The sequence below is a fragment of the Polypterus senegalus genome, unplaced genomic scaffold, assembly GCF_016835505.1.
Source record: "Polypterus senegalus isolate Bchr_013 unplaced genomic scaffold, ASM1683550v1 scaffold_2589, whole genome shotgun sequence".
In the NCBI taxonomy this organism is placed as follows: Eukaryota; Metazoa; Chordata; class Cladistia; order Polypteriformes; family Polypteridae; genus Polypterus; species Polypterus senegalus.
This window is the reverse complement of record NW_024386560.1, coordinates 6619-31661: the sequence shown is the minus strand read 5'-3', so window position 1 is coordinate 31661 and position 25043 is coordinate 6619. Positions and strand designations below refer to the sequence as shown.

The 25043-nt window shown below is 40.9% G+C and overlaps 1 protein-coding gene across 1 annotated transcript in view; it reads right to left on the bottom strand.

Annotated features, from left to right (window-relative positions):
• LOC120522751 (NACHT, LRR and PYD domains-containing protein 12-like) overlaps positions 1-24044 on the bottom strand; it is a 39201-nt gene extending 15157 nt beyond the window's left edge. The window contains exon 1 of the mRNA XM_039743482.1: positions 22319-24044. Within this exon, the coding sequence (XP_039599416.1) occupies positions 22319-23922 (1604 nt within the window). The 5' untranslated portion in view covers positions 23923-24044. The remainder of the gene's footprint in view (positions 1-22318) is intronic.
• Positions 24045-25043: the final 999 nt, after the last annotated feature.

Sequence of the window (25043 nt, the reverse complement as noted above, 5' to 3'; positions counted from 1 at the left end):
AGTAAATGCTGAAAATTGCAGGCTCATCCAGTGCAGCGGCTGAATACCAGAGACAGCGCTGCTGCAGTTCTGCCAGGGCCGGCAGTGCTCATGAGCTGGATGCTCAACGAATGTACGGTACTGACTGATCAGCTCCGGCATGCTGCCAAATTGCTCTGTGAAACAAATATAGTCGGTTGCAGGGTTCAAAGAATGTATGTCGCCGAATATACTCACCCCCTGCGTGCTGGAAAATTGCACTGAGAAACAACTTTAGCTGGTTGCGGAGTTCAATGAACGTATGTCTCTGTATATACATGACTTCAGCATGCTTCCAAATTGCACTGGAAACCGACTCTAGCAAGTTGCAGTGGTTTATGGGCTATAGTGTAATAAACAAGTGAATAGGAGTAGCTCAGCCATCCTAGTTTTGTTTCTTCTTTTTTCGTATAATATTTGAGTTCATATGAATAGTAAACCATCTCTAACTAACGTTAGGTAACTTGTGTTTTGGAGTATATCAGTAACTAGCAAAATACCCGCGCTTTGCAGCGGAGAAGTAGTATATTAAAGAAGTTATGAAAAAGAAAAGGAAACATTTTAAAAATAAGTAACATGATTGTCAATGTAATTGTTTTGTGACTGTTATGAGTGTTGCTGTCATCAAGGATTTGATTCTCATTATTTCTTTCAATCATGTTCGTATTTGGAGGACGTGTTGTGTTCAAGTTACATTCCGTGTTTTTCAACCGTTGTAAAGATAACAGGATTCATTCATCGAAGTGTTCACTACCCAAATCGCTACTCGTGAATTTAAGATGTTTAACAGGCATTCCCAGTATTAACTTCTGGATTTGCTTGCGAATATTTAGCGGCAGCGTGTCAATGAACTTGTGGAATTGCCTGCGAGTATTTTGCGGCAACATCTCTATGAACTTGTGGATTTACCTGCGAGTATTTAGTGACAGCGTGTCCATTAACTTGTGGATTTTTCTGCAAGTATTTGACGGCAGCATCACAAAGTTGTTTCCGTCTAGCTGCATCAGAAAATGTACCACGATGTCTGACATGCCTCCTTTTTACTGTTTTCTCACAGCTTGGATTGCTGCTGACGGACGGCCTTATATGGGCAGGCAGCCAACTACGTGGGAGGCGTGGAGATGGGGGACGCAACACCGCCTCACACGGTGACTGAGCTGCAGGCTATGAACGTATATATGAACGTAAGTAGGATTCAGTTATGACCATTACGCATAGAATTTCGAAATGAAACCTGCTTAACTTTTGTAAGTAAGCTGTAAGGAATGAGCCTGCCAATTTTCAGCCATCTACCTACACAGGACGTTGGAGAATTAGTGATGAGTGAGTCAGTCAATCAGTCAGGGCTTTGCCTTTTATTAGTATAGATTAGCTTATTACATATTTTAGTCCATTATTTTTCATTTTGGCATAATATAGTACATGATGTGATAAACTACAGCACTTTTCCTTCAGAGTGTGATGATTTAAACATCTTTCTCTGTCTGTAAAATCATTATTGTGTATTCCTACTACCTCTGCTCCTTCTGAGCAAATCTTCTCAGCAGCTGGGAACATCATCTCAAAGAAGAAAGTCAGCCTCACACCAGAGCATGTTGAAATGCTCACTTTCCTGCACTGCAATCAGGAATATATGAACTGAATCTTTAATAAACTTTAAGACACACCAGTTTTCCATTTCTGGTTAAGTTAAATGCACTTTTTTTGTTTAAAGACTACGTGCATTTTAGTTTGTATTGTTTAATGTATTTCTTTTTTATTGTGATGGTCACACTAATATAAAACATCTGATTATTTTCAAATTCATATGTTTCACTGGTTGTTATTTTAATTTGATTATTATTAATTTTAATCGTGTTAATGCAGAGGCATCAGGGTGGCATTCACAGGTGGACAGACGTGAGCAGATGAGCTAAGACATGCACTGGATCCCAGAACAGGATGTGAAACCACAGGTTGCAGGCATCAAAATAGTCGGGCATGAAATAATCATGACTAATTGACTAATCATTAAAAAAATTGAACGATTAGTCGACTACCAAAATAATCATTAGTTGCAGCTCTACTGGGAGAGGGGCGGAGGGTGAGAGAGCAAGCTTTCTCTAATCTATCTTTTAAATCCTTATAATTGTAAGTGCCAATGTAACAATAGGGTTTATGGTAATAACTCCTGGGAAAATTGGAAATTAAGGTCAAAGCTGTCTTATCTTAAATTAAAAAAAAAAAAAATCTGGGTGTGGGGTTCTTATAGCTACAACAATCTCATTTGTAGTATCTGATGTAGTATCTGATCCTGAAGGGAGATATGTGATTGTCATGTCTATCAGGAGGCAACTAAAGAATACGATCAAAGAGGACCATATGATATTATTTATCTGACTTTCAAAAAGCATTTGTTAAGGTGCCACATGAGAGGTTGGGCATCAAATTAAAAGAAGTGGGAGTTCAGGGTGATATTTTTAGATGGGTGCAGAATTGGCTCAGACACAGGAAGCAGACCAGAATTGGTCAATGTTAAGAGTGGTGACCACCAAGGGGCAGGGCTGGGGCTGCTGCTATTTTTAATATACTGTATATATATATATATATATATATAAAATTTAGATATGAATATAAGTAACAAGCTGGTTAAGTTTGCAGATGATACCAAGATAGGTGGATTAGCAGATAATTTGGAATTCGTTATGTCATTACAGAAGGACTTGGATAGCATACAGGCTTGGGCAGATTTGAGGCAGATGAAATTTAATGTCAGTAAATGTAAAGAATTACACATAGGAAGTAAAAATGTGAGGTTTGAATACACAATGGGAGGTCGGAAAATCGAGAGTCCACCTTATGAGAAGGATTTAGGAGTCATAGTGGACTCTAAGCTATCGACTTCCAGAAAGTGTTCAGAAGCCATTAAGAAGGTAAACAGAATGTCAGGTTAAATTGCACGACATGTGGAGTATAATTCACAGGAAGTTCTGTTCAACCTTTATAATGCAATGGTTTGGCCTCATCTGGGGTCCTGTGTGCAGTTTTGGTGTCCAGGCTACAAAAAGGACATAGCAGCACAAGAAAAGGTCCAGAGAAGAGCAACAAGGCTGATTCAGGGCTACAGGGGTTGAATTATGAGGAAAGATTTAAAAAGTTGAGCCTTTACAGTTTAAGCAAAAGAAGATAAAGAGGTGACATGATTGAAGTGTTTAAAATTATGAAGGGAATTAGTCCGGTGGATCGAGACTTGTATTTTAAAATGAGCTCATCAAGAACACAGGGACACAGTTGGAAACTTAAGTGTAAATTTTGCACAAACATTAGGAAATGTTTCTTTACACAAAGAATAGATAGATAGATAGATAGATAGATAGATAGATAGATAGATAGATAGATAGATAGATAGATAGATAGATAGATAGATAGATAGATAGATAGATAGATAGATACTTTATTAATCCCAAGGGGAAATTCACATAATCCAGCAGCAGTATACTGAAAAAAAAAATTAAATTAAAGAGTAATAAAAATGCATGTAAAAGCAGACAATAACTTTGAATAATGTTAGCATTTACTCCCCCGGGTGGAATTGAAGAGTCGCATAGTGTGGGGTCTCCTCAGTCTGTCAGTGGAGCAGGACGGTGACAAAAGTCTGTCACTGAAGCTACTCCTCTGCCTGGAAATGACACTGTTCAGTGGATACAGAGGATTCTTCATGATTGACAGGAGTTTGCTCAGTGCCCGTCGCTCTGCCACAGATGTCAAACTGTCCAACTTTACTCCTACAATAGAGCCTGCCTTCTTAACAAGTTTGTTTAGGCTTGAGGTGTCTTTCATCTTTATGCTGCCACACCACTGCGTAGAAGAGGGCACTCGCCACAACCGTCTGGTAGAACATCTGCAGCATCTTATTGCAGATGTTGAAGGAGGCCAGTCTTCTAAGAAAGTATAGTCGGCTCTGACCTTTCTTACACAGAGCATCAGTATTGGCAGTCCAGTCCAATTTGTCATCTAGCTGCACTACCAGGTATTTATAGGTCTGCACCCTCTGCACAGTCACCTCTGATGATCATGGGGTCCATGAATATACACTTGGAATAAGCTACAAAAGTATTATGGTAGACAGTAGGACTTTAGGGACTTTCAAAACTCAACTTAATTTTTTTTGGAAGAAATAAGTGGATAGGACTGGCGGGCTTTGTTGAGCTGAATGGCCTATTCTCGTCTAGAGTTTTCCAATGGCATAGGTAATTTAACTGTAAAGTGATTTTGATAAATATCTATGCACACAATGTGGATGATAGGGACTTCATCCAAAATGTATTTGCATCCAATCCCAATGTGAACACTTATAAAATTATAATGGATGGGGACTTTAATTGTGTTTTAAATTCAGAGACAAAAACATTACTACCTCAAACTTTTCGCCAAGCATTAATTACCTTCTTTCCTAAGCAAAATAAGGACTTACTAAAATCTGCATCAAACAGACCAATTTCACGTCTCAATAATGATGTTAAGATACTCTCCAAACTCCTAGCTAGAAACATAGAGAAAGTGCTCCCTTCAGTAATATCACAAGACCAAACTGGATTTATTAAAGGCAGACACTTAGTTTCCAATCTTCAACGCCTGTTTAATGTAATATATTCACCCACAAAGTCAAACACCTTGGAGATATTATTAGCGTTGTATGGAGAAAAGGCATTTGATATGGTTGAATGGAACTACATTTTCACTATAAAAATTCAGAAGCTTCAGTTTGCATTAACATCATTAAATCAGACTACTTTAAATTAGAATGTGGTACTAGACAAGGATGCCCCCATCACCACTGCTTTTTGCAATTCCCATGAGGCCACTGGCATTTTACTGTCAAAATGCTTATGAGATAAAGGGGATGATCAGAGAAGGACCTGAAAAGATCATTTCTCTCTATGCAGATGATATGATACTGTATACAGTATATCAAACCCACAAAATACTGGGCTTGCAGTCCTAACAGCACTAACAGAATTCCAAAAGATTTCTGGTCACAGAATGTATTTGACTAAAAGTGTGCTCTTTCCAGTGAATTCTCAAGCACACAATATTAGATTGGACACCTTCCCTTTTATCATCACAGATGAGTTTAAATACCTAGAGGTCAACATCACAAGTAAACATAAAGCTCTTTTGGAAACTAGGGGTCGATGTTGCTCCTTTAACCCCAACAGACAGACGTTCAGGACACATGGTAAAAGCACTAAGAAGTATTTTAATACTTTTTCTTTTATAAATAGTGCCCTAAGCACCACAGCCACAATAACCAGGATGCCATGTGGAAATCTGGGGCACCGCTACACTCCAGGGGAGCTGCCATTAACAGAGCTTATGAAAAAGTTTGTAGATCCGTCCCACCTAAAATCGCTTCTTAAATCCATTCGCAGCTCTCCCCCATCGTCTTAGTCCTGTAAATGTGCTGATAAAGACAAGCAGCAAGCAGCCGGCTATTCCATCCCCCATCGACTTAGAACGTGCACAAACTTCTCCCAGATCATGCCTTGATTGATTATCTGGGAGTGAAGTGGAGTTTTAGAGTGGAAATAATAGATTGTTATTTGGAACACACGCATTTCATGTCTGTTCCGTTTCTACAATAATCTGTGTAAACACATTGTTAGAACAGAAACGTTTTTTATATTCTAGTAGTAAATGACAAAATGTAGGCAAAAACTATATAATGTATGAAGCCTGAAGTCCAAATATCAAAGAAACATTTTAACAAAAGGTACAAATATAACAGAACAAATGTGCTTTTATTCAAAAATATAACCGCAGAAAAAAAGCCCCCTTAGTGTGCGACATTGACACTCATTTACTATGACTGCCGCTGTGGCAAAACAGTATCTGTTGCTGACTGGGAATCAAAAGGTCACGAGTTCGATCCTGCACAATTTCCTTTTGAGAAGTGAACTGCTCTTAGTCTTACTGTTTTAGAATAAAAGCATACATTTGATTTCAGTCTGTAACAGCCGGTGTAATTTATGATACTTGTAAAGGTTAGCTTTGTTTTTATATTCACTTTTCATTCTCAGTCACGTTCACAATCCTTCCCTACACCCCCCGTCCCCATCTGACACTGCTGTTTTCACATAAAGACGCGCTATATCTCTGCAGCGTACTTGTGACTGCATTCTCGTACCAATGCTTGCGAACTGAACTGTCTGCGTGCACTTTTCGTGGCATTACACATGTATTTTTTGAGCATGCCGGTGTCACTCAAACACAAGAACATATGTTGATGTAAAAGTATAACAAAACAAGTGCACTTTTATTGAAGACTATAACTGAAGAAAAAAGAAAGCAAGTTACATTACAGTAGGCGGTTGATATGACAGCTTGCATGGTGCAATGCTAAGAACTGCTGATTTCCGTTCCGTGCTATATAAAATCATCACATTCAAATGTTAACAGTTCCCAAACACCCAAGGACCGCCCTTCCTATATTTACGACATGTGTACTTGTTGCAGTGTACACAGCTCTCTGTGCTATGGTTCCTATTACACTGAACAAGCACCTGTAATTTGCAGCTCTATTCATTATCTTAAAACACCACGGACATTCACAGTAATTCTCAGTTATGTCTACCACTCACACCCACGACCACAACCATACAAAACTGATTCCACATCAGATAGTTTCCATTTCCAGCATAAATTCACACATGATCTGACGCTGTTCGTTTTCAAATAATATTGCATTAGTGCGATGATGTTTTCACATATATTTGAACCTCAATATCACATGCCCTAATCAAAAATCTTTTGTTTCTTGTTTTCCCGGTGCTCGAGTCCGAGATGTGATGAGACGGGCGCCGACCATCTATGAGAAGCACAAGAGGGCAGTTGGATCCATTATTTTACACGCCGGCGTAAACGACATAAGGCACCGAGAGTCGGAGGTTCTCAAGGCTGACTTCGCAGCACTAGTTAAAGACACGAAAGAGAGGACCCCATCGGCAAAAATGTTCATCTCGGGTCCACTACCTCTCGTCAGACGATCAAATGAATACTACAGTCGTCTGCTGGGTTTAAACAACTGGCTGAGAGGCTTTTGTGAGACTCAAGACATCGGGTTTATTGACAACTGGGATCTTTTTTGGGAAAGGCCGCGCTTCTTCAAGCGGGATGGATTGGATCCGAATAGATTTGGCGCCCGGGTCCTCTCCGAAAACATCGCTAAGGTAATTCGTCTATCTTGACTGTCTACTTCTACTTTAAACCCCTTCCGTAATGCTACTGCTTTGATAGGACATAATGGCTTAACACAGTCTTCCGTTAAAGTGCACAACATTAATAATCTAATAACCAATCTTAATGCATGTAAAAAATCTAGGCAGTGCGGCATAAACACCAATAATTTAATTGCAATTACTATTTTAGATCAACAATGCATTAAAACTATAAAAACAGATTGTAGATTACATAAAAAATACACACAGAGCGGCGTTAACAAAAATAACTAAGTTTCTGTTCCAATAACTAATAACGCGCATAGAATTCAGCTCTGCCCCTCCGAAACATTAAATATGGCACTATTAAATGTTAGAGCTTTAACTAACAAGACATTTTTTATAAACGATCTTATTAGTGATAGAAACATTGATTTTATTGCACTAAGTGAAACGTGGCTTAGCTCAGAAGGCGCGGCGAATCTGCGCCTCCGGATTACAGTTTTACTCGTGAAGACCACCAGGGAAAAAAGGGGGGCGGCTTGGCAAACATTTACTCAAGCCAATTAAAATGTAAAGATGTTAGTTTTGGTAAATTTAAGTCCTTTGAGTATCTCCCCGTTGTTATCCATGGAGATTCTCACGTTCTAGTATTATCCGTGTATAGACCTCCTAAATATAACGCGTCTTTCTTTGAGGAATTCTCTGACTTAATGTCAATTTTAATTATGAACTATGACACACTGTTAATAGTCGGCGACTTTAACTTTCATGTCGACAATCAGTGTGACCAAAAAGTAAAAGAATTCATGAACCTCCTGGACTCTTTTGATTTGAGACAGCTCGTAAATCAGCCTACACATAAAGCAGGTCATACGTTAGACTTAGTGATTGCTAAAGGACTTAAAGTTGATATAAAGCAGGTCATTGATATTCGTCTATCAGACCATTTCCTTCTACTATTTAATATAGAAATAAAGATAGAAAACACTCATGAGAAGCATATTGTTAAAAAACGCTTCTTTGACTCATCAGCAGCTTTAAAACTTACAAACATTCTAAGCAATCAGTCCATTTATAGTGCCAACTACAATAGCGAGGATAATGTTAATAGTAAGGTGGAAAACTTTAATTCTAAAGTGAGAGCTGCTGTTGACAGAGTTGCACCTGAAAAGACAGTTAAAAAATCTTCTAGCATTGTTATTCCATGGAAGACCCAAAGAGTGTCTGATTTAAAGAGAACATGTCGTAGAGCTGAGCATCAATGGAGGAAGAGTAAACTTACTATCCACTATGAAATATTGAAGGTTAAAATAACAGAATACAATAACACTGTCCGTCTTGAGAGGCGCTGCTATTTCTCTAATATTATAAATAACAATGCTAGTAACCCCAGAGTCTTATTTTCTACAATTGATCGTCTGTTAAACCAGGTAACACAAAGGAATGCCCCCAGAATACTTCCAGTGAAACCTGTGAGAACATTGCTGTATTTTTCAATAAAAAAATTAATGATATTAGAAATAACATAGTATATCTCCCCAACACTGCAGAACCTCCAAAGCCCTGGTACTCCATTATAAACAAATTAAATGCTTTCACCAGTATAGATTTACCTGAATTACATAGAATAATCTCTCAACTGAAACCCTCCACCTGCGTCCTTGACCGAATACCAACAAGTTTTTTCAAAGAAGTATCAGGCGTGCTTATTGATAATATTCTTGACATAGTAAATTCGTCATTAGATACGGGGGTCTTCCCAGACTGTCTTAAGATTGCTGTAGTTAAACCCCTACTTAAGAAACATAATCTTGACCCCTCAGCTTTTGAAAATTTTAGCCCCATCTCTAACCTGCCTTTCTTAAGTAAAGTTCTGGAGAAGGCAGACATTATGCAGTTAAATGACCACCTCAATAAACCTGCTATTCTTGATACATTTCAGTCGGATTTTAGAACAAATCACAGCACAGAAACTGCACTCGTTAAAGTAGTAAATGACTTGCGGGTCAATGCAGACAGAGGCCATTTATCTGTTCTCATCCTCTTAGATCTGAGTGCTGCATCTTTTATTTTTCTATTCTTCATTTTGTAAAGCACTTTGAGCTCCATTTTTTTGTATGAAAATGTGCTATATAAATAAATGTTGTTGTTGTTGTTATATTGTCTTTCTTTCAGGTGTATAATAGAAACCACAGCATAGAGAGAAGTGTGTACATTGTAACAGGTACAGACGTTATAAATGTGGGAAAGATGATCCTTGCGTGTGTGAACTGTTAACACTTGAATCTGATGATTGCATATAGCGCTGTCTTATTCAGTGCACACAAGAACATGCAAGGGGGACAGTTGCTGTGTGCTAAAACATTCCGGTGGTGATCAACGCACATTTTAAAAAAGAAAGCGTCAATTATGTGACGTTTTGAAGAAATCATTTTATGACGCGAATAGTACTAATCAAAAAACATCGTCGAAGTAATGCAATATTATTTGAAAATGAACAGCGTCAGATCGGGTGTGAATTTATACTGGCACTGTTAGAGTCAGATCAGAAGCTGAATAAGCTGAATATGCTCCTGTTCTGACTCTAAGTAAAAAGAATAAATTAATCAACAGAAATAACCACGATCGACAATTTAAACTTAACGATTTTCAGTGCATACAAATTTATACATTTTATGTCCGTTTGAGGTTACAAAGAAAAAAAAATAACACACTTTTAAAAAATAAAACACTTTCTCTCCAGTGAGGAAGTGAATTCGGATCTCTGAGGCATGGCAGGCTGCTGCGCGCTGAGTCAGCATATCTTAGCGTTATGCCACAGAAGGTATTGTTCTTGAACCTTTTGTGAAAGTGTTTATTTGATCTTTGGACTTCAGGTTTCACACATTCTGTCAATGTCGCACACTAAGGGGGCTTTTTTTCTGCAGTTATATTTTTGAATAAAAGCACATTTGTTCTGTTATATTTGTACCTTTTGTTAAAATGTTTCTTTGATATTTGGACTTCAGGCTTCATACATTATATAGTTTATGCCTACATTTTGTCATTTACTACTAGAATATAAAAAACGTTTCTGTTCTAACAATGTGTTTACACAGATTACTGTAGAAACAGAACATACATGAAATGCGTGTGTTTCAAATAACGATCTATTATTTCCACTCCAGCAGTTCACTCACTCCCAGATAATCAAACAAGGCATGAGATGGGAAAACTTAGTGAACGTTCTGCGATGGTGGGGGATGGAATAGCCGGCTGCTTGCTGCTTGTCTTAATCAGCACATTTAGAAGACAAAAGAGAGGTGAGAATGGTTTTAAGCTGGGCCGGATCTACAAGTTTTTTCATAGACTCTGGTAATTCTAGTGTTAAAGTGCAGAAAGACAAATAAACTGCAATAACCTTTGTCACAAGCCATTTACTAAAGTAGATGGCCTGCTAGTAGTTTGGGACCGACCAGGACTGAGGGGGTAATAAGAGAGGCACGAGAGAGGCAGATGTTCAAGAAAAAAAGATAATTTTATTATTCCACGATAGAGAAAAAAAAAACAGTTGCCGATGTAAATGGTTGCACAAAAAAATATATAATCCCGTGACAAAACAAATCTAATTATGAAAATGTAAAGAAGAAAAACAGAATATGTAAAACACAGAGGCTCTTACCCACATATATACGCAGTCACTTTAATTCCATGTTACGGTATCAGCAGCCTTAAAATAAAACAAAACTGGACTCTGTTTCAGCTCCTATCATAAATGCAACTCCTCAAAAAAAACAAAAAAAATCAGGAACTGTTCTTGGTTCTCAGGAGCCTAACCCACTCCTTAACATCAACCAGCAGCTCAGCCAACAGGCACCTCTTAGTCTGGTGTCCTCACACAACCTAACCCTTCTTCTCAAATCGTCGTTCCCCCTCTTGCAGCCACAACTGTACTTATAAAGGCTTCTCAATTCCCATGGTCAGCTCGCCTAAACACAGGGAGATACCACTATGGGCCTGCCAGGGAAATCATACACTTCGAGGAAAAATCAAAATATCCAACAACATACACATAATAAAACACTAAATAACAAAACAACAAAACATTTATACCTAACCTCGAGGTTACGGTACACCTACACTACTAAACAAAATGGACTCCCCTATCAAAGTCAAAGTCAAAGTGAACTTTATTGTCATCTCAACCATATACAAGTATACACATAGACGAAATTGCAAAGTTCAGGGTCCACAGTGTAAAAACATGAGGTGCAAATAATAAATTAAAAATAGAATTTAAATTTAAATTTAAAATTAAAACACAAACAAGACAAGACATTGTGCAAAGACAAGACAAAGAAGTAGCAGCAAAATTGATGTTTAAGATATGTAATATGATAAATAAATAATATATATAGATAATACAGAAATGATCAGTGTATGTTAATAGTTGTTTAAGACGTGTAAACAATGACAGGTCAGAATGTTTCACAGCTGAAGGATATCAAGAGTGTCAAAATACTTAAAGGTCAGTAGGAGATTTTCAGTTCATTTCAGTTTCATCCATTTGCATGTATAAAAGTTCTGTTTTTAGAGGTGGTTGAGGCCATGTGGAAGGTCCCAGAGGGCAACCTGGTGTTAAGGAGTCTAACAGCTTGGGGGTGAAAACTCTCCTGCAGTCTGGCAGATCTGGCTCTGATGCTGCAGTATCTTCTCTTGGATGGCAAAAGTATGAAAAGTCCATGTGAGGGGTGTAAGGGGTCCTGCACAATGCTGCAGGCCTTGCGGACAGTGCGTTTGTAAAATATGTCCTGTAGTGAAGGGAAAGGCACCCCAATAATGTTCTCTGCTGTCTTCACTATCCTTTGTAGGCGCTTGCGGTCGGATATGTTGCAGTCGCCATACCAGACAGTGATGCAGCTGGTCAGAACACTCTCAATGGTGCCTCTGTAGAACATGGTGAGGATGGAAGGGGGAGGATGTGCTCGCTTCAGTCGCCTCAGGAAGTGTGCTTTCTGCTGGGCTTTCTTGATTAGTGATGAGGTGTTATGTGTCCACGTAAGTTCCTCAGTTACAGTATGTGCAAACCGAGGAACTTGGTACTCCTAACAGTCTCCACATCTAATCCATTGATGCTGAGTGGGATGTAGGCAGGATGTGATTTTCTGAAGTCCACGATTATCTCTTTTGTCTAGTCAACATTGAGAGATAGATTGTTGTCTTCACACCATGCAGCCAGCCATTCCACCTCATCTCTGTATGCTCTTTCATCATCCCTGCTTATCAGTCCCAGCACCGTCTTATCATCTGCAAACTTGATGATGTGATTGGTGTTGTGCGTGGCGGTGCAGTCGTGAGTCAGCAGGGTGAACAGCAGTGGACTAAGCACACAGCCCTGCGATGATGCTGGAGGTGTTGCAGCCCATCCGAACTGACTGGGGCCTCTCTGTCAAGAAGTCCAGGATCCAATTGCAGAGGGTGGTGTTCAGGCCCAACCTGCTCAGTTTTACAAGCAGCTTTGGAGGGATGATTGTGTTGAAGGTAGAGCTAAAGTCTATGAATAGCATCCTGACATATGTGTCTTTTTACTCCAGATGTGTCAGGGAGAGGTGAAGGGCAGAGCATATGGCATCCTCAGTTGAGGACTGAAACTGAAGAGGATCAAGGGAGGCAGGGAGATTCGTCTTTATGTGTGACATGACTAACCTTTTGAAGCACTTCATTATGATTGGCGTGAGTGCAACTGGTCGGTAGTCATTCAAGCATGTCACTGATGACTTCTTCGGCACTGGTATGATGGTGGTCGACTTGAAGCATGCTGGGACTGACGACTGGCTCAGAGATGTGTTGAAGATGTCTGTGAGGACACCAGCCAGTTGACTGGCACATTCTTTCAGCACACAACCAGGTAAGTTGTCAGGTCCTGCAGCCTTGCGTGGATTGACTCTGGATAGAGTCCTCTCAGTTGTGGAGAGACAGAGTATCTGGTCAGTGGAGGGAGGTGTTGCTTTTCCCACAGGCTCTTTGTTCTGCGTCTCAAACCGTGCGAAGAAGTTGTTCAGCTCATCCGGAAGGGAGGCATCACCATCACTGCTGTGTGGGTTGGGCTTGTAGTTTGTAATTGCCTGAACGCCCTGCCACATACGACGTGTGTCTCTGGTGCTGCTGAATTGTTTGTTGATCCTCTGCTCATATGTTCTTTTAGCTCTCCTCATAGCGCGAGACAGGTTGGCTCTGGTCACCCTGAGGGCGGCCTTGTCTCCAGATCTGAAGGCTGCATTTCTGATCTTGAGCAGCTTGTGCACTTCTCTTGTCATCCAGGGCTTTTGGTTGGCTCTTGTGGTAACATCCTTGGTAACAGTAACATCCTCTATGCATTTGAAGATGTAGCCAGTCACAGAGTCTGTGCATTCCTCCAGATTGATGGAGTCACCGTCCATAGCAGCCTCCTTGAAAATGTCCCAGACTGTCAATTCAAAGCAGTCTTGGAGAGCTGAAACCGCACCAACATGCCACACTCTGATGCTCTTGCAGGCTGGTTTAGTGCGCTTCAGCAGGGACTTGTATGCAGGAACCATAAAACCACTTATATGGTCTGAGTAGCCGAGGTGGGGTGGGGTACGGCCTTGTAGGCATCAGGAGCGCTTGTGTAAACGTTGTCCAGACAGCTTCCCCCTCTAGTAGCAAAGTTCACATTCTGGAAGAAATTTGGGAGAAATGACTTCAAGTTGGCATGATTGAAGTCTTCAGCAATAATAAAAAATGCCTCGGGGTGCGTCGTTTGCTGTTTGCTGATGATCTCGTAGAGTTCTACTAGCGCCTGGTTAGCATTTGTGCTAGGCGGAAGGTAGACGGCAACCACCAGCACACAACTGTATTCCCTCGGCAGGCAGAAAGGCCGACACCTTACCTATAAAATCTCTATCAGCGGGGAGCAGTGTCGCGCAACTGAGGCAGCGTTTGTACACTACTCTCTGTTCACATAAACACACAGTCTGCCACCGTGGGTCTTACTGGACAAAGAGGCATCTCTGTCCGCTTGGAAGATGATCAGTCCATTTAGCTGGATCTGCAATGTTTTCCTGGAGCCATGTCTCAGTGAAAAGAAAGATGCAACAGTCTCATTTTCCACTGCTTGGCCCGCTGCAGCTTTATATAATCCAGTTTGTTGTCCAGCGATCAGACGTTCGCAAGCAGAATAGACGGTATCGCAGGTCTGGTGGGGTTAGTTTTTAGCCTTGTGCTAACACCGGCGCGTTTCCCTTGTTTCTGCTTCTGATCGCTGCGCTTTCGTTTTTGCCAACTCAGCTTCTCAGGCTGCTGAAGTAAGCAAAGGCTGTGGAGCGTCTCAGTCACCTCACTGGATATTTCGGCGCAGTTTCTTCAGAAATTGAGCGGGATTTGCCGCTCGTAAATGTATGTCTGTGTACCACTATTACTTATATCTACTTTTTTACTTATACTAGTTGACAAAGACGAACAATGATTAACACTAAACACCGCGGACTCAGGAGCTCTGTAAGCAGCAGCCTGCACGGGCACCGCCATCTTGAAGCTAGCGCTCTAAACAGAGACATGGCAACCACTATGATACATATTTGGAGTAAAAGCTCAAGTTGGTATTTCTCACCCAAGTGACACACATTTAATCATTTAGAGAAATATGAAATACAAAAAAAAAAAACATAATAAAAAAACTGAAGACAAGCAGTTTCAAATGCTTGTGATATTCTTCGGTGATCACCTGCTAAAACAGCACAGTTTGTCACGGTTTTCTGAAATGTATCTCCTCAAGATCAAAGTCTCCAACAGACATTAATATAACTATAAGAATCTCCTCCTTGACTTCTGAAACTGCAGCTGGAGGTGGAGGAGTTCTGGTGGATCCCACTCACTTCAGAGTGCAGTAACAACACTTCACAGTCAGCTGGAGGGGGGCTTAGGGAAATGGCACATGAACCACTGTTTGGGCTTCATCTGAATGGACTGAGGGAACTGCAGAAAGCTAGAATGTAACATTAAAGCCAATGCAAAAGAACAGCATGTTCTCCTTCTGGTAACCATTTCAAGGTTTCTTCGAGCTTTGCTCCTAATGACTGCTGGGATAGGCGGCAGCTTCCCTGAAACCCCACACTGAATAAGCAGGTTTGGAAGATGGATAGATGGATGGATAATCAGCTACATGCTGACTTCAAACTGTTAACAGTGGAAGACATCTGATGATCTGCTGTGGCAACCCCTAACGGGAGCAGCCAAAAGAAGAAGAAGAAGAATTCTAAGTGGAGATGGGAGACATTATGCATGAATCTGGAGAGGGGAGAAGACTGTCATAAAAACACACACAAGAGCCGTGGCATTTCAGAAATCTTGTAGCAAACGGGCTGCATTAGAAGACTTTCTTTTCTTCTATTTCTCTAAAATGATCATTTGTGGAAAACTCGCTTTCCTCAGCAGTCCATGCAAAGACAGAGCAGCACTCTGTTTAAGGTGCCAGCCTCACAGGTTCCTGAAATAAAGTGACCAGCCTAACATAATTACAAAAGTCAATAAAATGAAAGTGTAATGATTTGTGTTATTTACACTTTAGCCCCCTTTTCCAACATGTTTTGATGCCCTTCATGTCGACTGCTGCTGCCGTTTTGTTTTTGTGTACTTTATTGATTATTTTGTGACAACTAGACATACGCTCATCAAGTATTTACTGAACCTGCCCATCTGTCTTTTGGAACCATTTAAGTCCAGTACAAGACAAGGCCTGCTTCTTTGGTATCAAGCAGAACGTGAGCTCCATTTTACACTTATGTCTGTGAAGATTCTCAGTCATCCAGGTGAAATTATCTGGTAGTTGAGTCATGGCAACTGGACTTCTTTCTTGTTAGGTAGATATGTTTCACTGCTCATCCAAGCAGCTTCGTCAGTCTGACGCTACCATGTGTCACACACGTGCGACTAGGAGGGAGCCGAGTGGACCAAGTAGAGGTAATTACCCACCAGGCCAGGGGGTGGTGGGGTGCACTAAATCTACCTCTGTTGTCTCTGCAGGCAAAATATGGGAAAAATGATGTCACTACCACCTTATAAAGCCGCCATCTTTTCCTAATCCCATCAGTTCAGTTCAGGACTCAAAGCCATGCACATGAGTGCTCTTTCGAAGCCCTTTTGAGCCAGGGAGGCTGCCACAAACCATTTTGTGTGTGTCGCGGCTGTTCATTTGACAACATTAAAAGACGCATTCAGTTACACCACATTACTTTCATTAAAACCACAATAAAGGTCTCAGATGGAAAGAAATTAATCATAAAAACAGCATTTGTAATAAGACTTGTTTGCACATCTCTGTAGAAGTAAAAGGAAAGCCCATTCGTACATGTGGAGAACACTCAAACTTCGCAAAGACGACGACGGCGCCTGGGGTTCAAATGAGGCCTCTTCAGTTTCAACATGTCTGCTGTGTAGGCAACAAAGAAAACAAAAGGATCAGCCATTGAGGCAGCTGGTGTAACTATTACACTGAAAATTAGCCGTGATAGTGATGACAACAAGTTAAGTCAGTGCATTTTGAATCATTAACAAAGTAATGTAACAATAGTGAAAGTGACAAAATTGAGTATTCTGGTTTACAGAGTACATTGAAATATATAAGGATTTGTTTTTGAAATGTCATGAGGAGAGACACTGAAATGATTAATTAAATAAAAGACAAGGATGTACCAGGAGAAGGTTAATGTCATACACAAAATGTGCTAGGAGATGAGAAGATAACTAAGAGATCAGCAGATGTCCTGTAAACAACAAGACTGGACAGCTTCACATACACAGAGATTAAAATTGTTAAATTGAACTTTGGTAGAGCTAATTCTGTGCAGGTGCAAGAAAATCTAAGTAGGATACACTGGGATAAGCTTTTAAGTGTGGAGACAGTCAAGGAGCAGTGGAACAGGTTTAAAAATATAATGCAGAACAGATACAGACATAAAATTGGAATTAACAGGATATTTTAAAAAAATCTCCACAGTGGATTAATAAAGATTTAAAAAAGAAGTTGCAAAGGAAAAAATTGCTTTGTAAGGCATATAAGACTAATGACTGCAAAGTGAATCGTAGCGCGTATGAGAACATGAGGGCAACCATTAAGAAGGATATCATGGAGGCTAAAAGACAGTTGGAGAGGAATAGAGCAGATAAGGCAAAAGACGACCCCAAGAGATTCTTTGAGTATTTTAGTAGTAAAAGAACAGTCAAGGAGGAGGTGAAGTCAGAATCAGAAATAGTAAAAGGGAATTAAAAGATACAGACAATGAAATAGCAGATGACCTAAACTTACATTGTTCTGAGGTGTTCACAAGTGAGCAAGTGGATAACCTCAGAGCAGTAACAGGGACTACTAAGGAGGTACTGAGGGATTTGGAAATTATAGAGATAAAAGTGCTGCTCAGATTAAATAAGATGAAATCAAACAAATCACCAGGCCCAGATCATATCTATCCTCGTGTTCTTAAGGAGGCTAGTGAGTACATATATAAACCCTTGACACATATTTTTAGGAAGTCACTGCGCACTGGAAAGATTCCGAAGGATTGGAAAATGACAAATATCATCCCATTATATAAAAAGGGTGACAGGGCAGATCAGAGCAACTATAGGCCAGTGAGCTTAACATGCATCACAGGAAAATTAATGGAAGGAATTATTAAGGACTAGCCGACGCCCGCCGGTGGTGTAAGAACAGAAATGAAAATGGTGAGAAAGGAATTCAAAAATCAAGAAGAAATAAATACTTCTTGAAAGACGCAGTTGTGAATAGGTGTTTTGGTGGAGACGACAGATAATGAGTCGAAAGATCTAACCCTAGAAATATCCATGTACAACCGACCGTGACTGAAGACTGGTTGTTAGAATTATTGTGAAGAGTAAACAGCATGTGGGCATGAGGAAGGCCGTGCTTCTGAAATTCAATTACGTAAATATAATCAATAACAACCCGAAAAAGATTTTGTTGTAGAATGTCTGTAAGTAATTCCTGCAGCTTAATCCAAAAGACTCGTACTACAATATCAGGTCTGTGCTCCGGTCTTTGGGTATCTGACAGTGCATGTAGAATTTCCAGCCAAGCAGAATTACATGTGAAAGTGATAAATAAATCTGGCTTTCCGAATTTACATACTATGACCATGGCATCCTAATAGTTTTGTTGCATGTATCTTGGACTTCCTCAAAATGTGGACGGTAATATGATCATTTTGCCTACATGTATGTTGTTATTTTCAGCATTTTCTTGCAGTGTGTATGATAGTCCTTTGTATTGTTCCACGCACAGATCTTGTTGATGTAATCTGAGATAGTTGAGACGCGCACTCTCTGTTTTAACATACGCATCTATAACGTACTGTTGGAATAGTTTGCCGCTGCAGTGCAAAATACTAAATGTATTCCTCATTGCTAATCTGTACACATAAAATTGGCATTGAGTAAGCCTTATTCACTTGGCAGTTCTTTTATCGAAAACACGTTGTAAATCTTTGTGCCAGCCAATGTCTCCGTAATAAAAGTGGGTAAACCATAGGATCGCAATTCATATTGAGCATGGAAATCTGTTTAAAGGAGTTGCCTATGGTATAGATGCAAATGTCTCTTCCGGCAGGCGGTTCGCCATCTTCTCTGACGAAAATCGCTGCAACATCGGTGTGACATGTCGGGGCACTGTATCGTCGTAAATCCTGCCTAGGGTTTTCCTTGAAAACCATTCGTACAGATTCTGTTGGATTGGACTGAGCGATTTCATGCATGTGTTTGTATGATTTAGCGAAGGGGTTGATGGTTCTGAGCATGGAATCTAGCTGGAGAAGTAAATTTTCGCTGCATGCAGAGTTTGCTTTATTTTGTAAGTGTACTTCAGTAGCTTGTTGAGAAATGCCGTGTCAGCTACGTGTGGGCAGGATTGGTTTTGAAGAGGAGCCGCAGGCAGCGTGGGGAAGGGTTTGGAAGAGGACGAACAGGAATCAAGAAATGCTGTGTCGGCTGCATGTTGATCAAGCAACACCTGGCAAGGACAGGTGTTATTCTGAACAGTCAGCATGGGTTCAGAAGAGGGAGGTCATGTTTTACTAACATGCTGGAGTTCTATGAGGAGGCAACAAAAGGATATGACCAGAGAGGAACTGATGAGATTATTGATGTGGACTTTCAGAAAGCATTTGATAAGGTGCCACATGAGAGGTTGGGTATCAAATTAAAAGAAGTGGCAGTTCAGGGTGATGTTTTTAATGGGTGCAGAATTGGCTCAGACACAGGAAGCAGAGGGTGATGGTGTGAGGAACCTCATCAGAACTGGCCGATGTTAAGAGTGGTGACCAGCAGGGGGCAGTGCTGTGGCCACTGCTTTTTTTAATATCTATAAATGATTTAGATAGGAATATAATGTTGCAGTAGGGGGCGCTATTGCTCCCTTGAACCCTCAGGTACCACGCTAGACACTGGATAAAAGTCCCACACTTTTTATTAATTAATAATACTGTGCACAAAGCACCCTCCACACTACTCATAAATTACACAACAACACAATGAAAATACTCTCTCCTCCTCGCCCAGACACATCGCCCCTCTACCTCCCAGCTCAGCTCAGCTCAGTGTCTGGACTGGCCCATAGTCCTTTTATACACCCTGACCCGGAGGTGTTCCTGCCCAATCAGACCACAGTTCCTTATTCCTTCCAAGTCAGGGTAAACAGTCCTTTTCTTCACCCCGGGAGCACATCGTTCCTTCCTGTCACGTGACCGTGACGTACTCCCGGGTTATAGGGCACACAAGAGCCCACGAGCCCCCCTACAGCGACTCCCGGTGGCCCCCAAGGTATCCAGCAGGGCTGTGTATAAATACTACATAGTCCATGACGCCCTGCTGGAACTCGGGGCACAATCCTGCTGTCGGGAGAGCTCCTCCTGGTGGCCTGGGGGTGAGGGCCGGAGCACGAAGCCGGCAGTCCTCCACAATAAGTAACAAGCTGGTTCAGTCTGCAGATGATACCAAGATAGGTGGATTAGCAGATAATTTGGAATCCGTTATATCATCACAGAAGGACTTGGGTAGCATACAGAATTGGGCAGATTTGTGGAGATGAGATTTAATGTCAGTAAATGTAAAGAATTACACATAGGAAGTAAAAATGTGAGGTTTGAATACACAATGGGAGGACGGAAAATCGAGAGTCCATCTTATGAGAAGGATTTAGGAGTCATAGTGGACTCAGCTATCGACTTCCCGACAGTGTTGAGAAGCCATTAAGAAGGCTAAAGGAATGTCAGGTTATATAGTGCCTTGATGTGTGGAGTACAAGTCACAGGAGGTTCTGCTCAGGCTTTATAACACACTGGTGAGGCCTCATCTTGAGTCCTGTGTGCAGTTTTGGTCTCCAGACTACAAAAAGGACATGACAGCACAAGAAAAGGTCCAGAGAAGAGTAACTGGGCTGATTCCAGGGCTACAGGGGCTGAATTATGAGGAAAGATTAAAAGAGCTGAGCCTTTACAGATGATGAAGAGGAGACCTGACTGAAGTGTTTAAAATTATGAAGGGAATTAGTACAGTGGATCGAGACAATGACTTTAAAATGTGTTCATCAAGAACACGGGGACACAGTTGGAAAATTGTTAAGGGTAAATTTCGCAATAACATTAGGAAGTTTTTCTTTACACAAAGAACGATAGACACTTGGAATAAGCGACCAAGTAGTGTGGTAGACAGTAAAATTTTAGGGACTTTCAAAACTCGACTTGATGTTTTCTTAGAAGAAATAAGTGGATAGGACTGGTGAGCTTTGTTGGGTTGAATGGCCTGTTCTTGTCTAGAGTGTTCGAATGTTCTAATTTCAAGGGTAAAAGCTGAACCTAACAGTATGAGAAGAACAAGAGTGTAATGGAATAGATTTTTGTTTCAGGCAGTCATTTGCATATAAGACAACAAACCAATCAGAGTAAATGTATGCATTGATTGGCAGTGTAAATTCAGTTGATTATAAAACAGACCTTTGCCATTACCTTTTTGATTATTCCATAACAGACTGCTGTGATGAATGCTCTATCTAAGACATTTGCTGAAGAGATAAATAAAGACACAATGAACAAGCTTCCCCCTAGTAGAGGATATGTTTCTTTCTATCTTTAATTAATATGATTCATATCTACCACAAACACTATGCTGAAAAATGATACGGTCCTTTGAATGAGATGTAAAGCCGAGGTCCTGACTCTCTGTGGTCATAAATGATCTCTTTCAAAAACTGTAGGGTACACCCCAATGTCCTGTCTAAATTGCCCATCACAGCTCGGTCACCCCTTATTATCCCCTCTTTACATCTCTCAGCCCTTAACCAGTAGCTAATGTGTGGTAAGCGCACTGGTGCCAAAAATGGCTGCCATTGCTTCGTCCAGGTGGATGCTGTACACCGGGTGTGGTTGAAGTGGTGTGGCAGATGGCCGGGGTCCATGACCGACCGGGACACCCCTTTGTTATATGCTCAGAGGGAAAACCCATGAACTCTGCAATACCTCCCCCTGGACGCTAGATGGTCACCCCCCTTGGTTGGAGCAGAGCTCCATGGGAATTGGAGTTGGGTGCAGCCCTGTTGGGTCCCACAGGCGCTGCCTGGGGGCTGCAGCTGGAACACCTGAGCCCTTGTGGGCAGTATTTTCACCACACCAGGAAGTGCAGCCGGAAATCGGCAATCAACACATCCCTCTGATGGCACCTGAGGTGGACATGTCATCTCTGCATATGGACCACGCAGTTGTATCTTATGAATTCTGTTCAGTCATCATTATCTGCGTATGAACTAACAGAATTTGATGTGTGCAAAGCGTGTTTAACTTTATGCCAGAGTGATTAAAGCATGTAATCGTCTGGTGTGTTTAACTGTCTGCATTTGTAACACCACACAGTGCACTGACCTGTAGATGTAAATGTCATTTATACACCTAACGGGACACTGCCCAAGAATAAGTACAAATAAATTGAATTCACATTTCTCCGCACTCAGACGTTTGTCCAGTTGTTGATGATACTCGTGGCTGCAATTTCAGTCTATAAAAGCTTCACACTACACATGAATGTCAGTCGGTCAGACTTACCCCCATGCTCTGTAACTTTCTGTACACTCCAGCAGCAGTTTGTAGCCAAGGATGAAGAGCCGGAGGTCCTGCATTTCCAAATCTGAATACGTCTCCTTGATTGCTTCATTCACTACGTAGGTCACTGCACGGCTCTGGTACGGGTCAATGTGCTCGTCCTCCAGACAGAACTCAAACTTGATGGCCTCCAAAACCTGAGCACACGCCTTAGTTGACTGGGCCTCATATAAACACTGGCAAGCAAACAAAATCCGTTCCTCTCCTCCAATGTCCTCTTTGGTTGATTGAACAAGCTCAAATATGTTATTGAATAAAGGCCCCGAGAGGACATCTGGGGGATTATCCTGAAATAAACATGCCATTAATTTGGAATTTTTAATGGTAAGAAGCCCACACAGGAAGTAAATCACATACTTCAAGTGACTTTCACCCGCGGTCAGACTGCGATTAAATATGTCGCTGAAGTTGTTTTTATTTTCCAAAATCCAAAGAGCAGCAAAAAACTCCTGCATTGTGTTATGGAGGAAGGCAAAGTAGGTTTCTTTGGAGGTAAGCGTCTCATCAATGCTGGTGGAGCCTAAGAAACAACGTTTGATGGATTGACATGGCATTCTTTTCAGTTGACAATCAATAAGGTTCACACTTTTACTCAAAATAGCATCAAACCCTTTTTTGGCTAATGTCATTATCTCCTCTTTATTTTGTTCAATGTACACATCAACATTTCCTGTCCCAGAATGTGTCACCTTCAACATGTGCTGACCGACACAATGGCGGAATATGTGCACATAGAGCTCAGTCACCGTACTTGGAGTGCTCACAGAGGAGCTTTTCTGTTGTAACTTCATGCGGCCTTCACTCAACATGTAGCACATGACTATGAATGCGTACTGCGGGACATGACAGAGACTGAAGACATTGATGTTCTTCTCATACAACATCACATCTTCCTCACAAATGCACTGGCCTTCAAGTGTAGTCTTGAAATATTCATAAATTGATTTTTCACTAAACCCACGAACTTCCACCCTACAGTCTGCCCAGTCGGGTAGCTCCCGTTCTTCTACAGAAGGTCGACATGAAACGATGACCTTGGCCTTTTCCAGTTCATATTTATTTAGTATTCTATAAATAACTCTTTCAATCTTCTCACCCTGACATGTCGGCTGGATTTCATCAAAGCTATCAAATATGAGGAGCACATTGGCATTTCCATTTACGATATCAGTATAAAGATCGTCTTCAATCATTCTCTCTGGTTTACAGTAACTGAACAGTAAGGACCTCAGATCTTCAGAGTCTCTAACATGGTGCAAAGTTTCTGCATCGAAATAAAAGACATAGAGAGTGTCCTCAACACTCTCAGCCCACAGATTCAGTAACTGGAGGACACAGAAGGTTTTCCCAATTCCAGGCTTCCCCACCAGTAGGATCTTTTTCTCTTTCATGGTCAGCAGGTCCTTATTGTTAATTGGCTTGTCTTCTTTAGGTATGTACCTTTTACATTTCTTTTTACGTGACTTTTTGTATTTGTTTTCAGGGTAAACGTCAGACACGTCATTCACCAGTACAAGTGGTGTGTATTTAAACTGAAGCTCCTTCATGTATTTGGCTAACAGCTTTCTGCTGTTTTTCCATTTTGAGTCCACAATCCTTCTTGCTGCTAACTTCAGTTGTGCTCTGTAAGGTCCTGAACCTAAAAATGAAAAACACCAAAGTCAGTTTAAATATTAGGGACGATACTTGACAAGCCTCATTTTCCAGTGGCTTCATCTTTGAGACTATCCAGGCTCACCTAAAGGGCAGTTAAGGACCTCGTTCTTGATCAACTCATGTCACACACAGGCTCCATGAGGACACTTAAAATGGAAAGCCGAGTTTACTGTAATTGTTTGAACTATCGGAGAAATGCCTGAAAATGCTAACTTCACAAAAAACAAACTCCAAATGGAAGCAGCGACATTCACAAGTTTCACTAAAATTGTGTCCAGTGTTGTGGTTTATAAAGAATTTGGACAACTTTTTATCACTTTTCGCCTACATTTCTTTGTGTTTGAATTTAATTCTGCGTTCAGCTCCTACAACTTACAGCTCCAAAGAGCAAAATCTACTGCAAACATCAGCCATTGTGTCATCTTTGTCATACCATATTACTTGGCACTCTTGGCACATCAAATGGTCACTCAGGCCAGCTGTGCCATCAAGGAGGTGTCTACTCAGTGGCCACTTTGGTTGGTGCCAAACTCGGGAGAGGTAGGGTAAGGTGACAAACCTGACCACCAGAACACAAGGCAGTCTGCCTATTGGACAATGATGAGAGTGGAAGATGCCGTTATTCATCTGCTGCACAAGACTGGACTAAGCTTGCAGCACTGTGAGGATGATGTTCTTTGATTTCTCCAGTGCCTTCAATATTATCCAGGCATCCCTGGTAAAAGCTACGGTGGAGGAGTCTGTTGTCACACATGTGCGCTTAGGAAGCAGCCAGGTAGCCTGCAGGTGAGTGATATTACAAGGAACGAAGGGTTGATTGAATGTACTAACGCCTCTCTCTCTCTATCAACAGAGTCAAAGAAGAAAAATCATAACTACAACAACAACAACATTTATTTCTATAGCACATTTTTATACAAACAGTAGCTCAAAGTGCTTTACATATTAAAGAATAGAAAAATGAAAGACACAATTATAAGACAAAATAAATCAACATTAACATTGAATAAGA